General features: G+C 46.9%; 1 protein-coding gene across 2 annotated transcripts in view; it reads left to right on the top strand.

Annotated features, from left to right (window-relative positions):
- The window catches only part of LOC120943213 (syntaxin-binding protein 4-like), a 70,276-nt gene that overhangs the window by 19,510 nt on the left and 24,831 nt on the right, over positions 1–25,935 (top strand). For both annotated transcript variants that reach the window (XM_040356390.1, XM_040356391.1), the window contains exons 2-7: positions 6,534–6,607; positions 10,159–10,254; positions 12,306–12,375; positions 14,989–15,063; positions 24,287–24,366; positions 25,427–25,553. In XM_040356390.1, coding sequence (XP_040212324.1) covers positions 6,534–6,607; positions 10,159–10,254; positions 12,306–12,375; positions 14,989–15,063; positions 24,287–24,366; positions 25,427–25,553 — 522 coding nt within the window. The remainder of the gene's footprint in view (positions 1–6,533; positions 6,608–10,158; positions 10,255–12,305; positions 12,376–14,988; positions 15,064–24,286; positions 24,367–25,426; positions 25,554–25,935) is intronic.

Below are 25,935 nucleotides of genomic sequence, written 5' to 3'. Positions count from 1 at the left end.
GGGGCATGTAATGGAATGGCACAGTGGGGGCAAGGAATGGCACAGTGGGGCATGTAATGGCATGGCACAGTAGGGCATGTAATGGCACGGCACAGTGGGGCATGTAATGGAATGGCACAGTGGGGCATGTAATGTAATGTAATAGCACAGTGAGATTTGAAAAAAGCCTGTTTCTGTCAGTGGTTGTTCCTGTCAGCGGTTGTTCTGGCTACCCCTTAGCTTCCAGACAGACTAGTAGGAAGGGGGTAGTCTTATACGGCGAGTATATCCCAAAACCAACATTTTTCTTGGAAAAATAGGGGGTCGTCTTATACGCCCAGTCGTCTTATACGCCGGCAAATACGGTATATATAGATATATATAATACAATCCCATATACCCAACTCTATACCCACAGTTGATCCAGAGGGAGGCGAAAAACCCCAGCAGAGCATCATCCAATTTGCTACAGCAGGGGTAAAATTCCTTCCTGATCCCCCGAGAGGCAATCGGATTTTCCCCGGATCAACTTTACCTATAAATGTTAGTCCCCAGTTATATTCTGTACATTTATGAAAGTATCCAGGCCTTTCTTAAAATAATCTACTGAGCTGACCAGAACCACCTCTGGAGGGAGTCTGTTCCACATTTTCACAGCTCTTACTGTGAACAAACCTTTCAGAATTTAGAGATGAAATCTCTTTTCCTCTAGATGTAAAGAGTGCCCCCTTGTCCTCAGTGTTGACTGTAAAGTGAATAACTCAACACCAAGTTCACTATATGGACCCCTTATATATTTGTACATGTTGATCATATCCCCCCTTATTCTCCTCTTCTCAAGAGAGAATAAATTTAGTTCCTCTAATCTTTCCTCATAGCTGAGCTCCTCCATGCCTCTTATCAGTTTGGTTGCCCTTCTCTGCACTTTCTCCAGTTCCCCGATATCCTTTTTGAGAACTGGAGCCCAAAACTGAACTGCATATTCCAGATGAGGTCCTACTAATGTGAAAAAAGGGGAAAACTAATGCTTTGAACAGGGGCAAAATTGTATATCTCTCCCTCATGACCTCCCATGACTAAGCCTTAGGGCGGGACGAAACGCGTTGGAGCCTGGGCAGAGGCTGTTTTACACTATACACAGAGTCTTGTAGTGATGTGCAGCTTATAGGACCTTCTTTCCTCCTTGTATCGATATTAGGAGCTGGGACTAGTTCTGTCCTTGCCTGCACTCACCGCAGTTGATTATAGAAGAGGACCTGTCGGAAATCTTCCAATGGAGACACCAGTTCTGGTGGCAACCAGGGATTTCCTAACTTGGGAGAGATTTCCTCTTACTTCCTGTTTTGGCTATGGGACAGGAAGTGAAGGGGAATGTCCCCAATGGGACACAGAGGGTCGAAAAAGGCTAACAAGGGTTATAACTCATCTAAAATGAATACATATGTTTTGCCTTTAGTTCTACTTTTAGTTATATCACTTACAGTTGTATATCATAAATTGAGGGTGTATTTCCACACAGTTGCTGTGCCCATTTACCATTATGGTCAGTTGTATGCAGCAACTGTAGATCTTGAGCACCGAAATATACTCGCAATTTACATTATATGCGCCTGTGGGCTAGGGTGACCACATTTCCAAACTGACATTTTGGGACACCCCCCTTCCCAAAAATCAGCTTGTGCTGTAACGAATCACAGCACAGTGATTGGACACAAGAGGCGGGATTTATGATTTCTCCAATCACCAGCAGGGGGCGGGGATTGTGATCCTCCATGCATTCCCGGCCAGGACAAGTACTGTCAGTGAGTAAAGCGGTGATGTGGCGGCCTTTTTTGGGGGCATCAGATTGTCCCAGGGGCAGTGTTGCCAACCTACCAGATTGAAATTTACTGGCACGACACCCGAAATTTACTGGCGCAGCCATGTTTTTACTGGCATTTCACAAAAGTTACTAAATTAAATTTTTAGGTGCAAATTTCAGTATTTGGGCTACAAACAAGTACGCTAGGCAAATAGCAACGTGATTTAAGGTAGATATTAAGATAAAAAACATATTTTTGTTATTTTCGATATAATAAGGGCAAATTATTTAGTCACATCTGCGGTGCCACAATCTCCCCCTGCCTCCAATCTCCCCCAGGCCCCCTGCCTCCATCGTCCCCTGCCTCCATCCCCCTCTGCGGTGCCACCAACAACCCCTGTCTCTATCCCCCACCCTCTGCGGTGCCACTATCCCCCTCTGCGGTGCCACTAACACCCCCTGTCTCCAATCTCCCTCTGCCTCCAATCTCCCCCAGGCCCCCTGCCTCCATCGTCCCCTGCCTCCATCGTCCCCTGCCTCCATCCCCCTCTGCGGTGCCACCAACAACCCCTGTCTCTATCCCCCACCCTCTGCGGTGCCACCATCACCCTCTGCGGTGCCACTAGCACCCCCTGCCTCCAATCTCCCCCTGCCTTTATTGCCCCTTGCCTCCACCCCCCTCTGCGGTGCCACCGAATCCACAATCACCCCCTGCCTCCAATGTCCATGCGCAGTTCCAAGCCGAACCGATCTCTGCTATTTTTACTGGCACATTCCCGCAACCACGGACATTTACGAACGGGGGAAAAAAGTGCCCGTTTTTACGAACTGTCCATAAAAATATGGACGGTTGGCAACACTGCCGGGGGGTGGCTGTGTCAGTTTCATTCCGGGACACTGTATTGTCCCGGAATGAAGGTGCCCGGGACAGACCTGCAAAATGCGGGACTGTCCCGGGCAATCCAGGACACGTGGTTAACCTACTGTGGGCATGAGGCTAAAATAATAACAGGACACAGTACAGAGCAAAAATGATTTCCTGTTGAGTCACCGGGACAGGAAGTGAGGGGAAATCCCCCCCATCAGGGCACAGGCAGCAAAAAAATAACTGACTCTATCCAAACGTCTACATTGTAACCGTTATTTGTTACTTATTGTGGAACGTAAAGCAAACCGTTATTTTTTTATCCTTACACGCTATTCATGGCAGGCGCCTCCAGATACCTTCACACTGGATTAATAACTACGGATGTAAAATAAAAATCCCCCACAGGTACACTTTAATGTCAGATCCAAACTTTTCTACCAAGACGGAGGCGGCGCTGCCCGTGGCTCAGCTTTAGGAGCCAAATGAGCAATTGAGCAGAAATATACAGCAAAGGAATTTTGGAATGTGTAGGAAAGGAATTATGGAGAACAAGGCTAGAAGAGCAACTGTCTGTTGAATTAATACTCTTCGGGCCAGATTCACGTACTTGCGCTGCGGCGTAACGTATGTCATTTACGTTACACCGCCGCAAGTTTTAAGCGTAAGTGCTTGATTCACAAAGCACTTGCCTGTAAACTTGCGGCGGCGTAACGTAAATCCATCCGGCGCAAGCCCGCCTAATTCAAATGGGACGTGTACCATTTAAATTAGGCGCGTTCCCGCACCGAACGTTCTGCGCATGCTCCGTTAGGAAATTTCCCGCCGGGCTTTGCGCGAAATTACGGCGCCCCGACCTGTTTTTTAAACGGCGACGTGCGTTACGTCCTTTCGTATTCCCGGACGTCTTGCGCAAAAAAAAAACATTTTTAAATTTGACGCGGGAACGACGGCCATACTTTAACATGGATGTTCTAATTTTACACCACCTAAATAGCACTCGTAACTTTACGACGGGAAAAGCCGACTAGCGACGACGTAAGAGAATGCGACGAACGAGCGTACCTTTGTTGATCGCCGTAAACAGCTAATTTGCATACCCGACGCGGAAAACGACGCAAACTCCACCCAGCGGGTGCCGGAGTATTACACCTACGATCCGAAGCCGTACGCCTGTCGGATCGAAGCCTAAAGCCGTCGTAACTTGTTTTGAGGATTCAAAACAACGCTATGACGCGGCAAATTTGAAAATACGCCGGAGTATCAGTAGATACGCCGGCGTATTTCAATTGTGAATCTGGCCCTTCTTTTCTATAATTTCTATATACATGACTTACTTAAGGACCGCCGCACGACTAAATACGTCGGCAGAATGGCACGGCTGGGCACATGGACGTATACATACGTCCCCTTTAAAAGCCCACCCGGTCCGAAGCTCCGTGAACGCGCCCGTGGGACCCGCAGACCCGATCGACGCTGGTGTCCCACAATCGGGTCACAGGAGCTGAAGACCAGGGAGAGGTGTGAGTGTAAACACACCTTCCCCGTTCTTCTGTGTGGCACTGTCAGTGATCATTTGTTCCCTGATATAAGGAACGACGATCACTGACGTCACACGTCCAGCCGCGACAGTTAGAAACACACATGAGGTCACACTTAACCCCTACAGCGCCCCCTAGTGGTTAACCCCTTCACTGACATTGTCATTTTCACAGTAACCAGTGCATTTTTATAGCACTTTTCGCTTTGAAAATGACAATGGTCCCAAAAATGTGTCAAAAGTGTCCGATGTGTCCGCCATAATGTTGCAGTCACGAAAAAAAAACGCTGATCGCCGCTGTAACGGTCACCACCGTTTACAATCTTCCATTCCACCAACCACGACAGCTTATCCGACACTCCACAATCCAGCAGACAGGACCCATTCCATTTCCCAGAATAACGAGACATACAGCTCTGTTACTGGTTCCAAAACGAATGAATCTTTTAATGGTAAAACTCAGGTATTTATACAGTTCGCAACCAAAAAGCATGTTACAGGGACAATGAAACTCTCCACCCCCAACATCACACAATGGGGGCTTCAATACACATTCAGATGGGCTAATTACTAATCATTATCCAGACGGTCTGGCTCTGCGATAAGTGATCCCCACCTGTTACACAAAACACATTCCTTTACTAAACATAATTGACATGCTAATTCACTATACCTTAGAAATGAGACATCTGACCGTTCAGACTGCCAACACATATCTATCATCAATAGACTTTTCACACAAAACAGTGTCATTAGCATACACAATGAAATGGTCTGTAGAAGCAGACCTAATTAGCACAATGGACACAGAATGCAATCACAGCAAGACACTTAAACATCCCACAATAGGCAGTCTTAATTAGCATCTCAACAGTCTATGAGACATTCTTATTGACCTGTTGGGGGTCAGAATAAGCAACCTGTAATATTTCAAGATCCTGCACTACATGAATTATCATTAATGTCCCATCTCATGTAATCCGAGATATCAGTTCTCAGTCATCCTATGCCCAAAAGGGACATAGGATGACCCTAGACCCAAGAATCATTAGTGCAGCTGGCACAGAAGTACCCCCCATCCTTCAAAAGTCTCTGGGTGTCACAGGCCATTCCGTTACAGCCGCCATTACTAGTAAAAAAAAAAAAATATTAATAAAAATGCCATAAAACTATCCCCTATTTTGTAAACGCTATAAATTTTGCGCAAACCAATCAATAAACGTTTATTGCAAAAATAGGTAGAAGAATACGTTTTGGCCTAAACTGAGGAAAAAAATGTTTTTTATATATATTTTTGGGGGATATTTATTATAGTAAAAAGTAAAAAATATTGGGCCAGATTCACAGAGAATTGCGTTACGCTGCGGCAGCGTAACATATCCCATTTGCGTTATACCGCCGCAAGTTTACAGCGTAAGTGCTTGATTCACAAAGCACTTACCTGTAAACTTGCGGCGGCATAGCGTATATCCGCCCGGCGCAAGCCCACCTAATTCAAATGGGGTGGGGACCATTTAAATTAGACGCGTTCCCGCGCCGAACGTACTGCACATGCTCCGTCCCTAAAATTTCCCGATGTGCATTGCGCTAAATGACGTCGCAAGGACATCATTCGTTTTGACGTTAACGTAAATGGCGTCCAGCGCCATTCACGGACGACTTACGCAAACTACGTGAAATTTTAAATTTCGACGCGGGAACGACGGCCATACTTAACATTGGTTAGACCACCTAGAGGGCATGCTTAGTTTTACTCGACGCATCTCTACGAAAACTACGTAAATTTAGATCGACGGGCAAAGCGGACGTTCGTGAATCGCCGTAACTAGTCATTTGCATATTCTACGCCGACTGCAATGGAATCGCCACCTAGCGGCCGGCCTAGAATTGCATCCTAAGATCCGACGGTGTAAGTCAATTACACCTGTCGGATCTTAGGGCTATCTATGCGTAACCTGATTCTATGAATCAGGCGCATAGATACGCCAATCGTATCTCAGAGATACGACGGCGTATCAGGAGATACGCCGTCGTATCTCTTTTGTGAATCTGACCCTTTGCATTTTTTTTTCAAAATTGTCACTTTATTTTTGTTAATAGCGCAAAAAATAAAAACTGCAGAGGTGATCAAATACCACCAAAAGAAAGCTTCATTTGTAGAAAAAAAGGACGCCAATTTTGTTTGGGAGCCACGTCGCACAACCGCGCAATTGTCAGTTAAAGCGACGCAGTGCCGAATCGCACAAAGGGGCCAGGTCCTTTACCTGCATATTGGTCCGGGTCTTAACCGGTTAAAGGAACTATCCGCTGACCATGTTAAATTTCAGGTTTTTTTTTGTCTTCTACAGGACACTAATGGGTCCTTACGGAATAGACAGATCTGTGTACTGCATGGAGTTCAATGACTGCGCCAATGGATTGGGTGACTATACTTTCTTTTATCTATATATCTTAATTTTCTCTTTTTAATGTATTTTATTGCTGAGAGCTTCTGAGCTTATTCAATGTAGGAGAGATCAGTAAATAGGTGTTCACCGATCTCCCAACAACCTCCATCTCCATTCAATCACAACCTGTGGTGATGTTGGGCTCATGTAGGAAATAGGTGATCTACAGTGCCTTGAAAAAGTATTCATACCCCTTGGAATGTTCTACATTTTCTCATGTTACAACCAAAAATGTAAATGTATTTTATTGGGATTTTATGTGATAGACCAACACAAAGTGGCACATAATTGTGAAGTGGAAGGAAAATTATAAATGGTTTTCAAAATGTTTTACAAATAAATATGTGAAAAGTGTGGGGGGCATTTGTATGGCGCCCCCCCTGAGTCAATACTTTGTAGAACCTCCTTTCTCTGCAATTACAGCTGCAAGTCTTTTTGGGGATGTCTCTACCAGCTTTGCACATCTAGGGGCAGATCCTTGTACAGCGGCGCATTTATCTAAGATACACTACGCCGCCGTAACTTTTTTTTTTTAATCCACAAAGAATCCGCACCATAAGTTACGGCGGCGTAGTGTAGCGTCCGTGGGGGTATCCCAGTGCGCATGCTCGAAATTAACCCGGAACAAGCCAATGGTTCCGACGGTGACGTCATTCTACGCAAATCCCTATTCGCGAACGACTTGCGCAAACGACGTAAAAATTTCAAATTTCTACGCGGGAAGGACGGCCATACTTAACATTGAGTACGCCTCATAACAGCAGCTTTAACTATACGCCGGAAAAAGCCGAAGGCAAACGACGTAAAAAAATGCATTGAATTTTTTTTTTTTTGCGTAAGTCGTCCGTGAATAGGAAAGGACGTAACTCACGTCTACGTTCAAAAAACGACGTCGGTGCAACGTCATTTCGCGCAAAGTACGGCAGGAAATTTCGAAACGGAGCATGCGCAGTACGTTCGGCGCGGGAACGCGCCTAATTTAATTGATCCACGCCCCCTACCCGGATCATTTGAATTAGGTGGGCTTGCGCCGGAGGGATTTACGCTACGCTGCCGCAACTTTACAGGCAAGTGCTTTGTGAATCAAGCACTTGCCCGTAAAACTTGCGGCGGTGTAACGTAAATGCGATACGTTACGCCGCCGCAGATGTACCTGAATCTGGCCCTTTGTTTTTTCTGTCCCACCATCATGATCATGGGGGAAGGGGACCAGGGAAGGAAAAATATAAGCAGATTAAACTTTAGCTTTAAGATGATTACATTTAGAGATTTTTAAAGTATTATAGTGTTCTGTGTAAAAAAAAAAAAAAAAAATTAAAAATAATAATAATAAAATAAAACTTGTATACAGAAATATGTTAGTGCTTAAAATTATAAACATGAATGAATGGCATTGAACCCTGACCTTTGTCAGCTGTGCCCTTCCTCTATGGCGGGCGGGATTCAGGAGTCTCCAGGACCCACAAGGTAAAACGATCGCCCCTTCCGCCTAATCGTCCTGGATTTAGTCGTCTGGCAGCACCCTGTATATATAAGAGGATTTGTGATTGTTTAGGGACTATGAAACCATTATTTCAATTAAGGCAGTGATAGGAGAATGAAAATGGGCTATAGGAATCAGTATGAGAGCACAACGTATTATGAAACATAACCTAGAAAGAGGAAAGATGAAAATATCATTTAGTGGCCGCATCACCGGGGAGGTCACATAAAGAGATTATCTAGCGGGAAGAGAGGAATAGATAACAGCTCCGTGTCCAGCAATCAGGGAGAGGGTGTTGTATCTCTTTGCAGGACACTATAGGCTCACTGAGATATCATTTTTTATGCATTATTTACTATAAAAAAAAAAAAAAAAAAATTCATAAAACTCGTCCCCCAGCAGGTGCTTAAAGTATTCAATTCAAAACTCCTCTCCTGCGCTGTCCCCCGCAATAATATCTTTTCATCACTAGATGTCCTCAGTCTTCCAGGGTCACTGACATCCCAAAAGATTCAATCTGAAAGACTGAGGACGTCCTGTGAGTGCAGGGTGTCATGGACCCGCCCTGTAATGGGGTATCTCCACAGTGCCCTGCACTCACATACAGTGATCAATCACTGAGGACCGCCTCCCACCAAGAGTAGAGGTAAATAGGAAGAGTGTCACATGAACAGCCTTGTTCTGGGTCAAATGTCACCTAATATATTAAAATATCTAAATTATATGTGGTGTAGCACTGCCAAAACAACAATAAAAGCAGTGGCGGCTTGGTGCTCAATATTTTCGGGAGGTGGCAAACCAATGCCCCCCCCCTGCGGGAGATGGATGGGAAGGCGGGAATCAGAGGCCTCCTTGCTCCAACTACTCCTCGTTCCAGGGAGCTATGACTAAGCATCTATCCATGATGTGAAACATGTTAGCTTTTTTGTCCCCTATGTCCACTTTCTACCATTGATTGCAGTGTTGCATGCATTTTTGGATGTTATACAGCTTTGGATTTGATCCTTTGTTCATTTTGTTTCAATAAATCGCCTATCGGAGTGCGGCAGTCCAGGAACATTTCTTTTTTCCACTCCTCGTTCCGGGGCCGTTGCTTCTCCTCCTGGCTGAACAGGAAGTGGGTCCTGAGACACGATTGGGCGGGAGTCCTAAGACTCCCTGGCCATTTGGGACTCAGGACCCACTTGCTGATTGGGCATGAGGAGATTCATGGAAGACAATAGCGAATATTAATTTGTCACACATCTGGGTGAGCTCGGGGCGCAGAGCATTGCCTTTTTTGAAGCCAATTAGAGCCTCAGGGCTCTAATGATATGCTTAAAAAAATAACAAAAAAAACCCCCAATGAAATCCAAATCTGGCGCCCTGCATGTAGATTAGGGACCAGGTGCCCATGCGCCCCATATGGACAGGCCGCCAGTGAATAAAAGTGAACCTACAGTATGTCGAGTGTAAGTGTAACAATACACAAAGCAGGGCTCAAAATATCAAGTCCTGAGCTACTGGCCAGGCCACAAGGCGTACTCGCCACCAGTTGCCCCGTCTAACCCCTACCATGTCCCGCCCCCAATCCCGCCCCTAGACACGCCCTCATAAATCTCATGAAATGGCACTTAAATGTTTTACGCAGAAGTTATAAAAATAAATATTAACAACAACTTTATCCGTGCCCAAAAATTCAGCCTGCCCATGTCTACCAATGCAGCATGTGTCCCCAGTGCAGCAAAATGCCCCCATTTTGCAGCCAGGAGTTCCCCCCCCCACAATAGCAGCCAGGAGTTCCCCCCACAATGCAGCCTACCTGTGCTGAGTAGGGTAGGGTAGGAGCCGGAGCCGCCGCCGCCGCAATGTTCAAACCGCAGGGAACAATGCAGCTTTCAAATCAATAACTGCCGCCGCCGCTGCGAGCGTCATGTATAACCCCTCCCCCTTGTCCAGGAATCTTTGATAGACAGATCACCCATCCAATCATGGCAGCCAGGCATTTTCAGAAGCAGAGCTCAGTAATAACAGCTGACTGCTAACATAAAACTTTCCCCACAGGAATCAAGGTCATTGGAGGATCGCGGGAATTTAGCAGAGAAGAATACGGAGTTTATGTGAAAAGAATTCTCCCTGGAGGTGTGGCCTTTAACGACGGTATGTTCTGCATATAACACAGTCCTAGTGTGTCATTTAATTGTTGAAGGAAATAGAATGTACACTCTGTCCTGACAGCATTTATTTTGTAGACAGTTACAGCAGCCATGCAGGGCATCTAAATATGACTGTGCAGGCCAGAAGCCATCAGAGTTAGATCTAGTGCACTTTGTAACACACCTGGTAAGACACGCCCCCTTCTTCCTCTTCCATACAAGTTTTCTGAGAGCACTTGTGCTGAGGGGTGCGGCCATTACTCTGCTCTGTAATTAGCAGTCAGTAACACACCTGGTAAGACACGCCCCCTTCTTCCTCTTCCATACAAGTTTTCTGAGAGCACTTGTGCTGAGGGGTGTGGCCATTACTCAGCTCTGTAATTAGCAGTCAGTAACACACCTGGTTACACATTCCCCTTCTTCCTCTTCCATACAAGTTTTCTGAGAGCACTTGTGCTGAAGGGTGTGGCCATTACTCAGCTCTGTAATTGGCAGTCAGTAACAGACCTGGCCTTTGTGAGGAAACTTGTGCTTGGGGGCGTGGCCATTGCTCAGCTCTGTAATACAGGTTTTTGTGAGGATACTTGTGCTGAGGGGTGTGGCCATTACTCAGCTCTGTAATTGGCAGTCAGTAACAGACCTGGGGGGTAGATTCAGGTAGAATTTACGCCGGCGTATCCATAGATACGCCGCGTAAATTCAAATCTGCGCCGGCGTATCTATTTTCTGTATTCAGAAAGCTAGATACGCCGAAATTTGCTTAAGATACGACTGGCATAAGTCTCTTATGCCGTCGTATCTTAGGGTGCATTCTGACGCTGGCCGCTAGGGGCGCTTCCGTTGTTGTCGGCGTAGAATATGCTAATTACCTAGATACGCCGATTCACAAACGTACGTGTGCCCGGCAGTAGTTTTTTACGTCGTTTGAGTAACTCGTTTTCGTCGTAACGCTGCTCCTGCTATTAGGAGGCGCAGCCAATGTTAAGTATGGACGTCGTTCCCGCGTCAAAATTTTAAAATTTTACGTCGTTTGCGTAACTCGTCCGTGAATGGGGCTGGACGCAACCAATGATGTCCTTGCGACGTCATTTAGCGCAATGCACATGAGAAAATTTTAGGGACGGCACATGTGCAGTAGGTTCGACGCGGGAACGCGCCTAATTTAAATGATCCACGCCCCCTACCCGGATCATTTGAATTAGACGGGCTTGCGCTGGGGGATTTACGCTACGCCGCCGCAACTATAAAGGGAAGTGCTTTGTGAATCAAGCACTTGCCCGTAAAACTTGCGGCGGCGTAACGTAAATGTCATACGTTACGCCGCCGCAGATTTGCCCGATTCTACGTGAATCTGGGCCCTGGCCTTTGTGAGGAAACTTGTGCTTGGGGGCGTGGCCATTGCTTAGCTCTGTAATCAGCATTTATTTAATGACCGGGTCAGATAAGCCCCCTTCTTCCTCTTCCATACAGGTTTTTGTGAGAACACTTGTGCTGAGGGGTGTGGCCATTACTCAGCTCTGTAATCAGCATTCTGTAACAGACCTGGTTAGACACGCGCCCTTCTTCCTCTTCCATACAAGTCTGTGTGAGGACACTTGTTTTGGGGGGTGTGGCCATTGCTCAGCTCTGCCACCACAAAGCACTGCAGTGTGAGAGGAAATGTTTTATTTTTAAGCATTTCCAAGCAAAATCAGTCACAAGCCATAACATGGTAGGTACAAGACTATAAAGACAGATAGCCAGATTCAGAAAGACTGGCTTAACTTTGAGCCGGCGTAGCGTATCGCATATACGCTACGCCGCCTTAAGTCAGAGAGGCAAGTGCTGTATTCACAAAGCATTTGCCTCTTAAGTTACGGCGGCGTAGCGTAAATGGGCCGGCCTAAGCGCGCCTACTTATGAGGAATCGGGATTCTCTGAGACCCTGGAGCGTTAAGTAGCATTTTCAAAGAAAAGTAACAAATTGGCAACTCTTCATGCTTTTCTTATGACAGGTACACTTTCATTTATTCTCCAAGGTTTGCTCTAAAAATTTGTCTTGTGCGTTCTATCTAGGGCGGCTCCAGCCTGGAGATCAGATTCTGGAAGTGAATGGAGAAAGTTTGCTGGGAGTGTCCAATGAGAGGTAAGGGGCGGGTCATTCTGCACAAATTGTAGACTTTTTTTTTGTAGCAGTTTGTAGGTCCTAAAGTTCAGTCCCTGAGACATAGATAACTTTGGCGTAAGCCCGCCTAATTCAAATGTGGAACAGGGGGGTTTGTTTTATGTAAATGTTATGTGACCCGACGTGATTGACGTTTTTCATGCGCCGTCCGTGGAATATCCCAGTGTACATTGCTCCAAAGTACGCCGCAAGGACGTATTGGTTTAGACGTGAACGTAAATGACGTCCAGCCCCATTCACGGACGACTTACACAAACAACGTAAAATTTTCAAATTTCGTCGCGGGAACGACGGCCATACTTAATATTGGTACGCCGCATGTACGCCACCATATAGCAGGGGTAACTTTACGCCGGGAAAAGCCTAACGTAAACGGCGTATCTGTACTGCGTCGGCCGGGCGTACGTTCGTGAATTCGCGTCTCTAGCTGATTTACATATTTCTAGGCGTAAATCAGCGTACACGCCCCTAGCGGCCAGCGTAAATATGCAGTTAAGATCCGACGGCGTAACAGACTTACGCCGGTCGGATCTAATAGAAATCTATGCGTAACTGATTCTATGAATCAGGCGCATAGATACGACCGCGCAACTCAGAGTTACGACGGCGTATCCGGAGATACGCCGTCGTAACTCCGTTGTGAATCCGGGCAGGGGTGGACTGACAACTCATCGGGCCCCCGGGCAATAGAAGATTATGGGGCCCCCGGGCTTATAGATGGCCACCACGCCAGGAGGCAGTGTAGAGGCGGGACAGCTAAAATCTCAGGCATTTCACATCAAAAGCATGTCGGTTTCGGACATATCAGGGACAGATGTAAAAAAAAACACAGATTTGTACATACTGTCCCTGGTTTTATTGAGCCTGGCAACCCTGATGGGGCCCCCTAGTGGCATTGGGCCCTCGGGCAGTGCCCGAGAGTCCCAATGGTCAGTCCGCCCCTGAATCCGGGCCACTATATGTAAAATACTGACTTACTCTGGAAAGGATGTTCACATAAAAGGTTCCCCTCCAGGAGGAAACCCAGATTTTTTTTTAGCATAAAACATACAATAAGGAGTGCCAGACCAGATCATATGTTCATCTTAGAACAGCTGACGCGTTTTGGGGCTCACAAAACGTCCCTTCATAAGAGCTTCATCAGGGTTTAGTGAACTAGTGAATCTCATTAAGGCTTAGATGGACCCAGTAAAAAAGATAATTAAATAGAAATTTAGGGCCAGATTCAGGTACATTTACATTGCTCCGCGGCGGCGTAACGTATCTGATTTACGTTACACCGCCGCAAGTTTACAGCGTAAGTGCCTGATTCACAGAGCTCTTACCTGTAAACTTGCGGTGGTGAGTGAGTGAGTGAGTAACTTGTATAGCGCAACAAATGCAAACTAAATCGCCTCAAGGCGCTTCCCGTCCAGAGTCATTCCGGTCCTTCAGAAGAGGTGGGTCTTTAGTTTTTTCCTAAAGGCCTGATGGTTTTCCTCCAAGCGGATTGTAGAGGGTAGAGCATTCCAGAGCCGTGGTCCTTGGACCGAAAATCTACGTTCTCCCTTCGATTTGTAGCGTGATTTAGGAATTTGGTGTAACGTAAATCCGCTCGACGCAAGCCCGCCTAATTCAAATGGGGCGGGCAACATTTAAATTAGGCGCGTTCCCGCGCCGAACGTACTGCGCGTGCTCCCTCTGGAAAATTTCCAGACGTGCATTGCGCTAAATGACGTTGCACGGACGTCATTTGTTTAGACGTTAACGTAAATGGCGTCCAGCGCCATTCACGGACGACTTACGCAAACGACGTGATTTTTTTAATTTCGACGCGGGAACGACGGCCATACTTAACATTGCTTAGAACAACTAGGAGGCAGCCCTAACTTTACGACGCGTATCGCTACGGAAACTACGTAAATTTAGATTGACGGGCATCGCGGACGTTCGTGAATCGCCGTAACTAGTCATTTGCATATTCTACGCCGACCGCAATGGCCTCGCCACCTAGCGGCCAGCCTAGAATTGCATCCTAAGATCCGACAGTGTAAGTCAATTACACCTGTCGGATCTTAGGGCTATCTATGCGTAACTGATTCTATGAATCAACCGCATAGTTAGGACGGCCGGAACACAGAGATACGACGGCGTATCAGGAGATACGCCATCGTATCTCTTTTGTGAATCTGGCCCAAAGTTTACTGTCTCAGCTTATACTGACGAACGGTTCACAACTCTTTTCCTCATCTACCAGCAAGTAACAATACATCTGATTATCGATTTTAGTCCAATAAAGCCTTGTTAAAGTTCAATCAGCTCTGATAAAAAGGGGGGGAAGAAGTGCTGTTGGTCCCCTGAAACGCGTCAACTGTTTTATGTGTTTCTATGATGAACCAGTAAAGCATTTGGTTTGGCGCTCCTCTTGTATGTTTTATATATCCTCTGATTCCTCCTGTATTGAATTGTATTGTAGCCATACTGTCTGACCTAATAATAATAATAATAATAATAATAATACTAACCCTAGCATCATCACCATTGCTGCTTGTTAATTCTACATGTCTGCCACTCATTGGTGTTTCCTATTCACAGAGCTGTAGACATTTTGCGCGCTGCGTCAGCCTCCAGCTACATGAGACTCATCATCGCTCGGGATGATGAGGCAAGGTAAGTGTTATCTTTAACTTTCTTTGCTATGTACCGTATATACTCGAGTATAAGCCGAGTTCTTCAGCACATTTTTTTTGTGCTGAAAAGCCCCCCTCGGCTTATACTCGAGTGAGGGTCCCACTTGCTGCTCTCCGGTCTCTCCAGGGCCACTTTGAGCTGTTGCTGTGACCACCTCCTAGAGGTCTGGATAGCGCTGGCGATCCGTCTCTAGAGGTCTAACAGCGGCCTGCAGTGTTTCAGAGTCACCGCCATTTTGTTGTAGCCGCGGCTCAAACTTGACAGTACAGTAGACAGCGGGAGACCGTAAATAAGGTGAGGCTGCAAATGGGCACAGTAAGGCTGCAGATGGGCACAGTGAGGCTGCAAATGGGCACAGTGAGGCTACAGATGGGCACAGTGAGGCTACAGATGGGGAAAATTGAGGCTGCAAATTGGCACAGTGAGGCTGCAGATGGGCACAGGGAGGCTACAGATGGGCACAGTGAGGCTGAAATTGGGCACAGTGAGTCTGCAGAAGGGCACAGTGAGGCTGCAGATGGGCATTGTTTACCAGTAGCTGCTGCATTTGCTGCGACCGCCTCTAGATGTCTGGATAGCACTGGTGATCCGCCTCTAGAGGTCTAACAGCGGCCTGTAGTGTTTCGGAGTCACCACCATTTTGTTGTAGCCGCGGCTCAAACTTGACAGTACAGTAGACAGCGGGAGACGGTAAATAAGGTGAGGCTGCAAATGGGCACAGTAAGGCTGCAGATGGGCACAGTAAGGCTGAAAATGGGCACAGTGAGGCTGAAAATGGGCACAGTGAGGCTACAGATGGGCACAGTGAGGCTACAAATGGGCACAGTAAGGCTACAGATGGGCACAGTAAGGCTACAGATGGGCACAGTGAGGCTAAAAATGGGCACAGTGAGGCTGCAGAAGGGCACAGTGAGGCTGCAGATGGGCATTGTTTACCAGTAGCTGCTGCATTTCCCACCCCCTAGGCTTATACTCAAGTCAATACGTTTTCCCAGTTGTGGTAAAATTAAGTGCCTCAGCATATATTCAGGTCGGCTTATACTCGAGTGTATACGGTATATCTTTATTAAATGTTAAGTGAGTTAGTTCACCTGAACATGGAATAGCAGTGAGTTGGGCCTGTTCACAGTGAAGCGATTCCCTAGCACAGCATGTGCGCCCTCTGTTTAACCATTTGGAAGCTGATTAGAGCCCATCAGGAAGCCCATCAGGAAGCCTATTAGAGCCTCTGGCTCTAATAAGGCACTTCCAATACACACCCACTGCTGTAATTCAGATGGTCGTTGCTCAACAGGGGGCCGGACACCTGAAAAGTGGGCGGCACTGGCGACAATAGGTGGATTCATGCATGAATCTATCTATTGTTGAGTGACGGGTGCAGGAGAGAGGGGGCGGCGCTCCTGCGCCCACTATGGACGCACCGCCACTGGTCCCTACAGACGCACTGACAGGCATGAGGCCCTAGAGACTGAGGTCCACACCTGTTGGCAAGTAGATGCTAGGAAAGGGCACCCTGGAAATGGCCATGGTGTAATTGTTTCTGGAAAGCTTTCCTCTCTTGTATTGCCACCCCCTAACCCCCTAAAGCACATTGTTTTGCATAGCAGGAGTCGAGCGACCACAAGAGGATCTACATTCCATTTGAATGATTTGGTACACAAAATGTTTCAGCTCCGTATTTGCGCTTTAAGCAGGCTTGTGGTTTGGACTAGAGAAGCGCAGCGTCGTCCTTGGGTGTAGGAGAAATGAGAACAGCTGTTTCCCTCCTTAGCGAGGTTATGGTGTCTTGGATTTGTAGACTTTCTAGAAAACTTGAGTCTAATTCTCCTCCCGCTTATCTTGTCTGAAGCCGACTTCTGAACCTTATCCTAATTTAGCCCGCCATCTGCGCAAACTGGCATCGCTTGTCAGGAGGGAGCCAGTGACGTCAGACGTGGCCGCTACAAACCAAAGAAAGCTTAAGACATGTTCATGGCTTAGGACACCCTTCTATGTCCTTCCAAACAAGGACATATGCAGAAATTAGGCTATAAAGAGAACCTGCCTTAAAATACTGAGAACTTGTCCAATAAACTCCAAACAGAAGAATATCTAAAAATAATACAGTTATTATGCATACCTGACATGGCAGACGTAACTACAATACATCTTCATGCACAATGCCCTGTCCCATGAGAATGGTAATTACAGTGAAAACTCGGATTGCAAGTAACGCGGTTAACGAGTGTTTTGCAATACGAGCACTGTGTTTTTTTTTAATCCTAACTCAGTTTGCGAGTGTTGTCCCGCAAAACGAGCAGGATTCAAGCCACGGTGGTGTGCAGTACCACTGCTGAGCTCTGATGAAGAGGTCTTTGTCGCCTCGAAACATGTCAGCCGGCAGTGACACACCTCTACATCCCCCCTTATTTTGGAGTGCGGTTCGAGGGGTATCCACAACTACGTTGCTGATAAGCCTACCATGTCAGTTCTCTTGTAAGTAGTTTTCTACTATCATTTTATTTTATTAAACCTGTCAACGGTAACACACTAGGCTGGTGCGCCTTTCTTTCTTTGCTTTTGCCAGTACTGCGTTTGGCCCTAGGTGAGGGGGCGCCAGAGCCGTTCGGAGCCAAGCTGTAAGGGCTTACCTTGAGTGGAGTCCATTTTGCAGATTTGTAAGCTCACCCTTGCAGGTACACACAGCCCACGGTAATACAGGTAAGACACTACCTGGGCTGTGAGTCTGTGCACGGGGGCTAGATAGAGATTAGCCCAGGATAGTCAAGTATAGCCGTGGCCCAGGATTCCAGAGAGAGTCAGGTAAGTACTGACGGAAAGTTCAGGGTATGCAGACAGGAACCAAAAACAAGTCCGGAGCACAAGCCATGGGTCAAGGGATGGAGAAGGCAGGGAAAGTCCAAAAGTACAAGCCGGGGTCAGAGGGCAGGAGACAGCAGCATTCCAGGGTACGTAAGCCAAAAGGGTCAGAAGCCGGGGTCAGTCTTGTAGGCTGAAGACAACTACAGGATCACAGGAACCGTTGGCACAGACAGGACTATCAGAGAACAATGAACTGACACCTGCCTCATAGTGAGGCAGGGCTTTATACCCTGGTTGATTAGGAAACCTGCCTCAGCTGGACCAGGATAAACAGGTGCAGATTGCAGGGAGATTCAAAGACAGGCAATCAGCACATAGTTCAGAACCAGGCTTTGATGAACAGCAAGCAGAATATGAACTTGAGAAGTGGCTCAGAGGCAAAGACCTGGAGCAACAATGGAGAAGTCCTGGGTTCAATCCCACCCAGAGCCACTTGGGGCGTGACCACGCCTTGCTGTCTGTTTGGCACGATAGCGATCGTGACACAAGCGAAGCTGTCCTCCGGCCTTTCCAAGTGTTTACGAAGCTCTCCGGTGCCCCCCCCACCTCTGGCCAAATGCGATATTGCATGTCAATGAAGTCAATGCGGAACAAATAATTTTTGTTTCCATTGACTTCTATGGGGAAACATGCTTTGATATGCGAGTGCTTTGCATTACGAGCATTCTCCTGGAATGAATTATGCTCGTAATCCGAGGTTTCACTGTATTGTTGCAGCTGAGAACTAGGAATGCACACCTGTTCACAATCGCAGTTCTAAGAAATTAGTCATAGACTCCTCAATTTCTGGCTGCACTTCACAAACCGAAACCACTGGCTGCACTGCACAACTACTGAATGTCCCACAGGATCTCTATGCTGATGGAAAAAATAAATCTGTCATTAAGTAGAACAGTGTCTGATCATAACGAAGTTGAACCAGCCAGGAAAAGAGACCAGCAAAAAAACGGAGGTCCATGCATAGGCGCCGTGATCCCTCACGACGCCTATGCATGGACCTCCGTTTTTTTGCTGGTGAGGTGGTTACCTCCCCTCTACTATCTGGCCAATTGGCAATCTGCCATTTGGAGTCTACTTCAGTCCAAGGTCTGCCAGTGGGATCCCAGTTAGGGCTGTTATGCCCATTTACATATACTGTTTACCAACAGTTTGTACCATAGTCCTACCTTTGTACCTTTAGACACAACGAATACCTACCACATGCCCAGGAGGCTGGTTTGGTTAAAAGCGTTGTACACTCTTTACCACACAATCAGTGGTTGGATCGACTCTTTGAGATTCGATTGATCCACCTTTATGCTCCTGATGAAGCGTCCTGTACGCGAAACATGTCGAGAGTAAATGCAAGATCTACCATTATGCATATTGGATTCAGCTTCAAACACTAAGACCTCGTACACACGATAGGTTAACCAGAGGACAACGGTCTGAAGGACCGTTGTCATAGGTTAACCAATGAAGCTGACTGATCATGCCTACACACCATCAGTTAAAAAACCGATCGTGTCAGAACGCGGTGACGTAAAACAAAACGACGTGCTGAAAAAAACGAAGTTCAATGTTTCCAAGCATGCGTCGACTTGATTCTGAGCATGCGTGGATTTTTAACCGATGGTTGTGCCTACTAACGATCGTTTTTTTCCCATCGGTTAGGAATCCATAGGTTAATTTTAAAGCAAGTTGTCTTTTTTTTTAACCTATGGATAAATAACCTATGGGGCCCACACACGATCGGTGTGAACCGATGAAAACGGTCCATCAGACCGTTGTCCTCTGGTTAACCTATCGTGTGTACGAGGCCTAAGAGTTCTATACCTTCTTGACGCTATGTGCTTTTATGCCGTGAATGTATCTGTATAAGTATAAATGTCTCTTACTTTGTGTTAGATGCACTGATATCATATGCTGATACTGTTTCATGAAATTATGTCCCAGATTCTCAAAGGAGATACGACGGCGTATCTCCAGATACGCCGTCGTATCTCTGAGTCTGAGCGGTCGTATCTATGTGCCTGATTCTTAGAATCAGTTACACATAGATTTGTATTGGATCCGACCGGCGTAAGTCTCTTACGCCGTCGGATCTTAACTGCATATTTACGCTGGCCGCTAGGGGCGTGTACGCTGATTTACGCCTAGAAATATGTAAATCAGCTAGATACGCAAATTCACGAACGTACGCCCGGACGACGCAGTACACCGTTTACGTTCGGCTTTTCCCGGCGTAAAGTTACCCCTGCTATGAGGCGTACATGCGGCGTACCAATATTAAGTATGGACGTCGTTCCCGCGTCAAATTTTGAAAATTTTTACGTTGTTTGCGTAAGTCGTCTGTGAATGGGGCTGGACGTCATTTACATTCACGTCGAAACCAATACGTCCTTGCGGCGTACTTTGGAGCAATGCACACTGAGATTTTCCACGGACGGCGCATGCGCCGTTCGTGAAAGACGTCAATCACGTCGGGTCACAAGTTATTTACATAAAACACGCCCCCTGTTCCACATTTGAATTAGGCGAGCTTACGCCGGCCTATTTACGCTACGCCGCCGCAACTTACGGAGCAAGTGCTTTGAGAATACAGCACTTGCCCGTCTTAGTTGCGGAGGCGTAACGTAAATAGGATACGTTACGCCCGCACAAAGATACGCCGATCTACGAGAATCTGGCCCTATGTATACAAGTTTCTATTTATGCATTTTTTACAAAATTAATATTAATAGATCTTTTACATTAACGACCTGTACCGCCAAAAGTCCAATTTATTAGTCCATTCATTTCCATTGTCACAGGAGAACATATCTGTCTGTATGCATCTCATTTTATGTAGAGAAGATATTTCATAAAAACCTTGAGGATAAAATGTAACTGTTATGTAATGCCGCTATAAGAAAATATTGTCCAAACGTATTTATCATGTGTATTCCGCCTTACATCTTCTTGGTGTGCTTTGTGCACATTATCATGTGGCAGATAATAATTTGGTACAGTGTTATGGGGAGGATTGCCGGCGGATATCCCTAAGCAGGAAATTCGAATGGAATCGATGAGAATCCCCGCCAGGAGACGAAAATAGAAAGGGAAAAAAATAAGGTTACTTTTGCACACTCGCTTTATTTGTCTGATTATGGTAGAAGAACAAAAGTTCTACTGAAAGCATCGAAAAATGGCGACCAATCCCCCAGCACAGCGTGCGCTCTTTATCCGCAGGCTGGGCATATTATGGGATAAAGGCCAAGCGTCTTGATCCGACAGACAGACCCCCTGGGGTGTAATCGGCTCTGCACGTTGGTTCTGCTGACAGATCTGCTTGCTGACCATCAAATAATAAAAATAACTCCCGACCGGAGGAAACGACGAGAGCCCTTAACCCTTTCACAGCCAAGAGGACCAGGGGATGGTTAGCTGTTTCCAAAATCCAGTCTTCGCCTTCTGCAGATATCGTGTCACCAAATGCTCAGACCTAATGTGACGCGGCTGGACCCCCAAAACAGCAATTTCATTTTAAGTCCAAATTATATTACAGGTCCTCTTTATTAAAGGATCACTAAAGATAAAAAAACATGTTATACTAACCTCCGCTGTGCAGCTACTTTTGCACAGAGTGTCCCCAATCCTGGTCTTCTGGGGTCCCTCGGCGGCTGTCTCGGCTCCTCCCCGCAAGGACTCAACACCTTAATGCAAAAGAGTTTGCATGGTGTTGAGTTCTTGCGGGCGCCCTCCCATGATACAGCCGGCGGCAGCCGCTCACTGTATCACTCGGCTCAACCCCCCCCCCCACCCGGTGCGCCGCGTCATTGGATGTGATTGACAGCAGCGCGAGCCAATAGCTGCGCTGCTTTCAATCCATCCACTGTAACCAATCAGCGGCCAGGCTGAGCGGAGAAGAGGGTGTCGGGAGCGAGCGCGCGACTTTCGAGGGGTCAGGTAAGTAAAACGGGGGGCTGGGGGGACCGGTATTGACGGATGTTTTTTCACCTGGAATGCATTAAGGTGAAAAAAACGTTTACCTTTACAACCCCTTTAAGCCCACTAGTCATTTTAAAGCTGACTTTCAGCCTTTGCTTCAATCTTGCACAGTTGTACGGGCTTCTCTCTTGGACTGAAACTATTGGCTAGATTCAGAGAGAGTTACGCCGGCGTATCAGTAGATACGCCGTCGTAACTCTGAATCTACGAACGTCGTAAATTTAAGCGTATTCTGGAAACCAGATACGCTTAAATTAGACTAAGGCTTCTTTCACACTATGGATTGTATGTCCGTTTTATAATATCCATTTTACACCTATTAACGGACGTTTATTAACGGATTTAATAACGGATACATACGGATAAATATTTTACCATTCTTCCTTTATTGAAAACGGATAATGTTTATCCGTATATATCCATATACATCCGTTATATCATTCCTTTCTAACGTCCGTTAATAAAAAACATTTCACCCTTTCTTGAAGTCCAGCTCCAGAAGTCGTATGGATATTCAGGGGAACCCCGCCGTCAATTTAAAACAAAAATGACGTGCGGTTCCCGGTAAATATCCATAACCAGACCCTTCAGGTCTGGTATGGATATTCAGGGGAACCCCGCCGTCAATTTAAAACAAAAGTGACGTGCGGTTCCCGGTAAATATCCATAACCAGACCCTTCAGGTCTGGTATGGATATTCAGGGGAACCCCGCCGTCAATTTAAAACAAAAATGACCTGCGGTTCCCCCTAAATATCCATAACCAGACCCATTATCCGAGCACGTTGACCTGGCCGGCCGCAGAAAAGAGGGGGGGACAGAGTGCGGCCCCCCCTCTCTCCTGAACCGCACCAGGCCACATGCCCTCAACATGGGGAGGATGTCCCCATGTTGATGGGGACAAGGGTCTCATCCCCACAACCCTTGCCCGGTGGTTGTGGGGGTATGCGGGCGGGAGGTTTATCAGAATCTGGAAGACCCCTTTAACAAAGGTGACCCCCAGATCCTGACCCCCCCCCTGTGTGAAATGGTAATGGGGTACACTGTACCTCTACCATTTCACGAAGGAAGTAAAAAGTATTGTAAAAAAACACACTGACACAAAAGAATAAAGTCCTTTATTAAAAAAAAAAAAAAAATACTCCAGCGCTGAAAAATCCACTCGTTCCCGGCTTCCAGCGTTGTCCTGATCCTGCGACGGGTGCGGGTGATCTCCCGCGATGAGAAGATCCAGCGTCGGGTGATCTCCGCTCCGGCGATGTGAAGATCCATCCATCCGGCGCAGCAGCATCCCGGACCTCCTCTCACCGCTGGGCACAGCCCAGCGAATGAGCGGCTGAAGCTGTGACATTTCTTATATAGAGGAGGCAGAGCCACCCGTCACGTGACCCTGCCCCCTCTGACGTACCTCTGCTACGTCACTGGGGAAGACCAAGAAGAGGAAAGACCTTTAGACCTCTCTAACTTGCGGCGGCGTAGCGTAAATACCATACGCTACGCCCGCACAAAATTACGCTGCCCTACCTGAATCTGGCCATATGTCTCTTTGACTGAAAAATTTCGCCAGATTGCCCCTCCGCCCGGGACTTACCTTTTTTGGGTCAGCCATCCTCCCTCCACGCACCCTCAATATCTTCTCCCGCCTTCGATGTCGCTTCAGCCAATCAGGTGACCGGTAACCAGACCCGGTGAACCTGATTGGCTGAGACGCGTGTCAGTGTTAACCAGGGGATGCACAGCCTGTGAGCCCTCTGGTTAACCATTTGGAAGCCGATTAGAGCTCAGAGGCTGTAATCGGGAAGCGAGTGAGCGTAGCAAGCCGTCCAAACAAAGCAAGGACGTGAGGCCGACTGGCCACTTACCTCAAATTCCACGTCGCCCTGGACGTTCAATGATTTACGTCGGCAAGGATTGCGCCTGCGCAGTCCTTACAGGAACCATCTCGACAGCCGGAACCATATCGTCAGATCACCGGCGCTCAACAGGGGGCCACCCACCTGAATAGTGGGCGGCAGCGGCGACAATACATAGATTCATGCAATGTATGAATCTATGTATTGAGTGACGGATGCAGGAGAGAGGGGGCGGCGCTCCTGCGCCCACTATGGACGCACCGCCACTGGTGCCCACAGTATCTTTTACATGACACGACGTACAGGTACGTTGTTTTCCACAATAGAGCCAACCTGCCCCAGTATATGTACTGTGGGTGGTCTGCAAGTGGTTAAATAATTGATCCGTCAATGTCAATGTAATAACTAATTTTAAAAAAAATTGCAAAGTAAAGAAAAACATTTTTTATAAAAATAAAAAAAAATGGTGATGCTACAATGTAACTTTCAAACATGACACCTTCTCTTCTGATATTTCAGAAAGGAATTCTCAGAACTGCTGGAGAAATGCAGCTCCCACAGTGACGGGTCGTCTCGGAGTTCTCCCATATTGCACGGCAGTAAGTAAGATGCTGTATTTCCTAATTAAGAGTATCCACTAAGGACAAAGGGGCCCATTTATAATGAAGAGCAGCTCTCCACTATACACCTGTCATGGATATGCAATAGTCTGGCAGCTTACCTGTCTCTATCTGTCCATTAGAGGCCTCACTCTGTTCTGGTTATTTTCTTATCTCCTCTCCTTCCTGTATGGCCCCACCCAGGCCATCCCAGGAAGTCTATATTAACTGTTGCACTACAAGCCTGCAGTGCTGTTTAACCGTGTTGTTAGCTTTAGTTCCTGTCTGCAGTGTGCTACGTTTACCTTCCTGTGTACCGTTTTTGGCTCGTCCCTGACTTCTCCTGTTTGCCTGTGATCTTGACCTTTTGCCTGTCCCTCGGTTACCCTTGTCTGCCTGTTGCCCTGACCTCGGCTTACCCATCACTACCGCTTGTCCTGCTTGATGCTTACCCTCTCTCCCTGCGGAGCGTGACCTAGGGGATCCCAGGGGTAGCGACCTGGATCCAGCTGTGGCGAAGGCCATCCTCACCACTAGAGGCTCTGGTGAACACAAAGCTGGGTCTTAGACTCCGCGCCCTGGGCGATCTTGGGTTCACGCTTCCTCTCTTATCGCAGCAGTCGGACATAGGTGGTGCATCCCTGACCCCAATGGGGTGCACTTGTCACCTGGCCACAGGTGACCTGACAACACCTCAGTATTGCTCCACATTTTACAGCCCATTTATAAAATGCAGACTTTGGTGTGTCACAGTGTTCCCAGAGAGCTCCATGGCTGGGGGAGAGGCCAGTCACATAATTTTGAGTGAATTAAAAAATATTTAACTCGGTATACTAACGGTAGATTGATGGCAAATCCCAAGTGTTTCGGGGATTGCTCCCCCCCCATTCCTTGGGGCTAACAGGTAACACAAAAATTAATAAAATTAATAAAATTTTTGATTTAAACAGTTCAGACATAAAAAAATTAAAGTGTAAAGAGTAAATAATTACTGATCACTGAATTGATTCTGATTGGTTTCTGTGAGTCGCCATATTTTTTTTTCTTCTTTATGAAATAGGTCGCTATCTGGAAAGCACATCCTCGGAGTCCTCGTCCCGCTCCCAGAGTCCTTTGCTGCAGAGTCCCGGCAGCTGCCACAGCCAGTTTGGAGGCACGAGTAGCCTTTCACCGTATTCCATGGCAAGGTACAGAGCGCCAAGGGGCCCGTGTAGAAATGTCCAGAATGAACTTTTTTTTTTAGACGTCAATAATGGTCCCAATGACACCAATGATGGGGCACTATTCCTCCCAATGACAACACTGATGGGGCATTGTTTTTTCCCACTGACATCAGGACCCAGTGGGCACAGTCTGGCCCCCCTGAAGTCTGAAGGACCATCAATTGGCCCTTTGTTTCGAAAGCTTGGAGATTTCTGATCTATAGATAGGAGATATAGGGGGTCATTTACTAAAGGCAAATCCACTTTGCACTACAAGTGCAAGCTACAAGTGCAAAGTGCATGCAGTCGCTGTAGATCCGAGGGGGGCATGCAAGCAAAATAAAAAAAACAGCATTTTAGCTTGCAC

The sequence above is a fragment of the Rana temporaria genome, chromosome 6 (genome assembly GCF_905171775.1).
Source record: "Rana temporaria chromosome 6, aRanTem1.1, whole genome shotgun sequence".
Lineage (NCBI taxonomy): Eukaryota > Metazoa > Chordata > Amphibia > Anura > Ranidae > Rana > Rana temporaria.
This window is presented reverse-complemented; position numbering and strand designations above follow the sequence as displayed.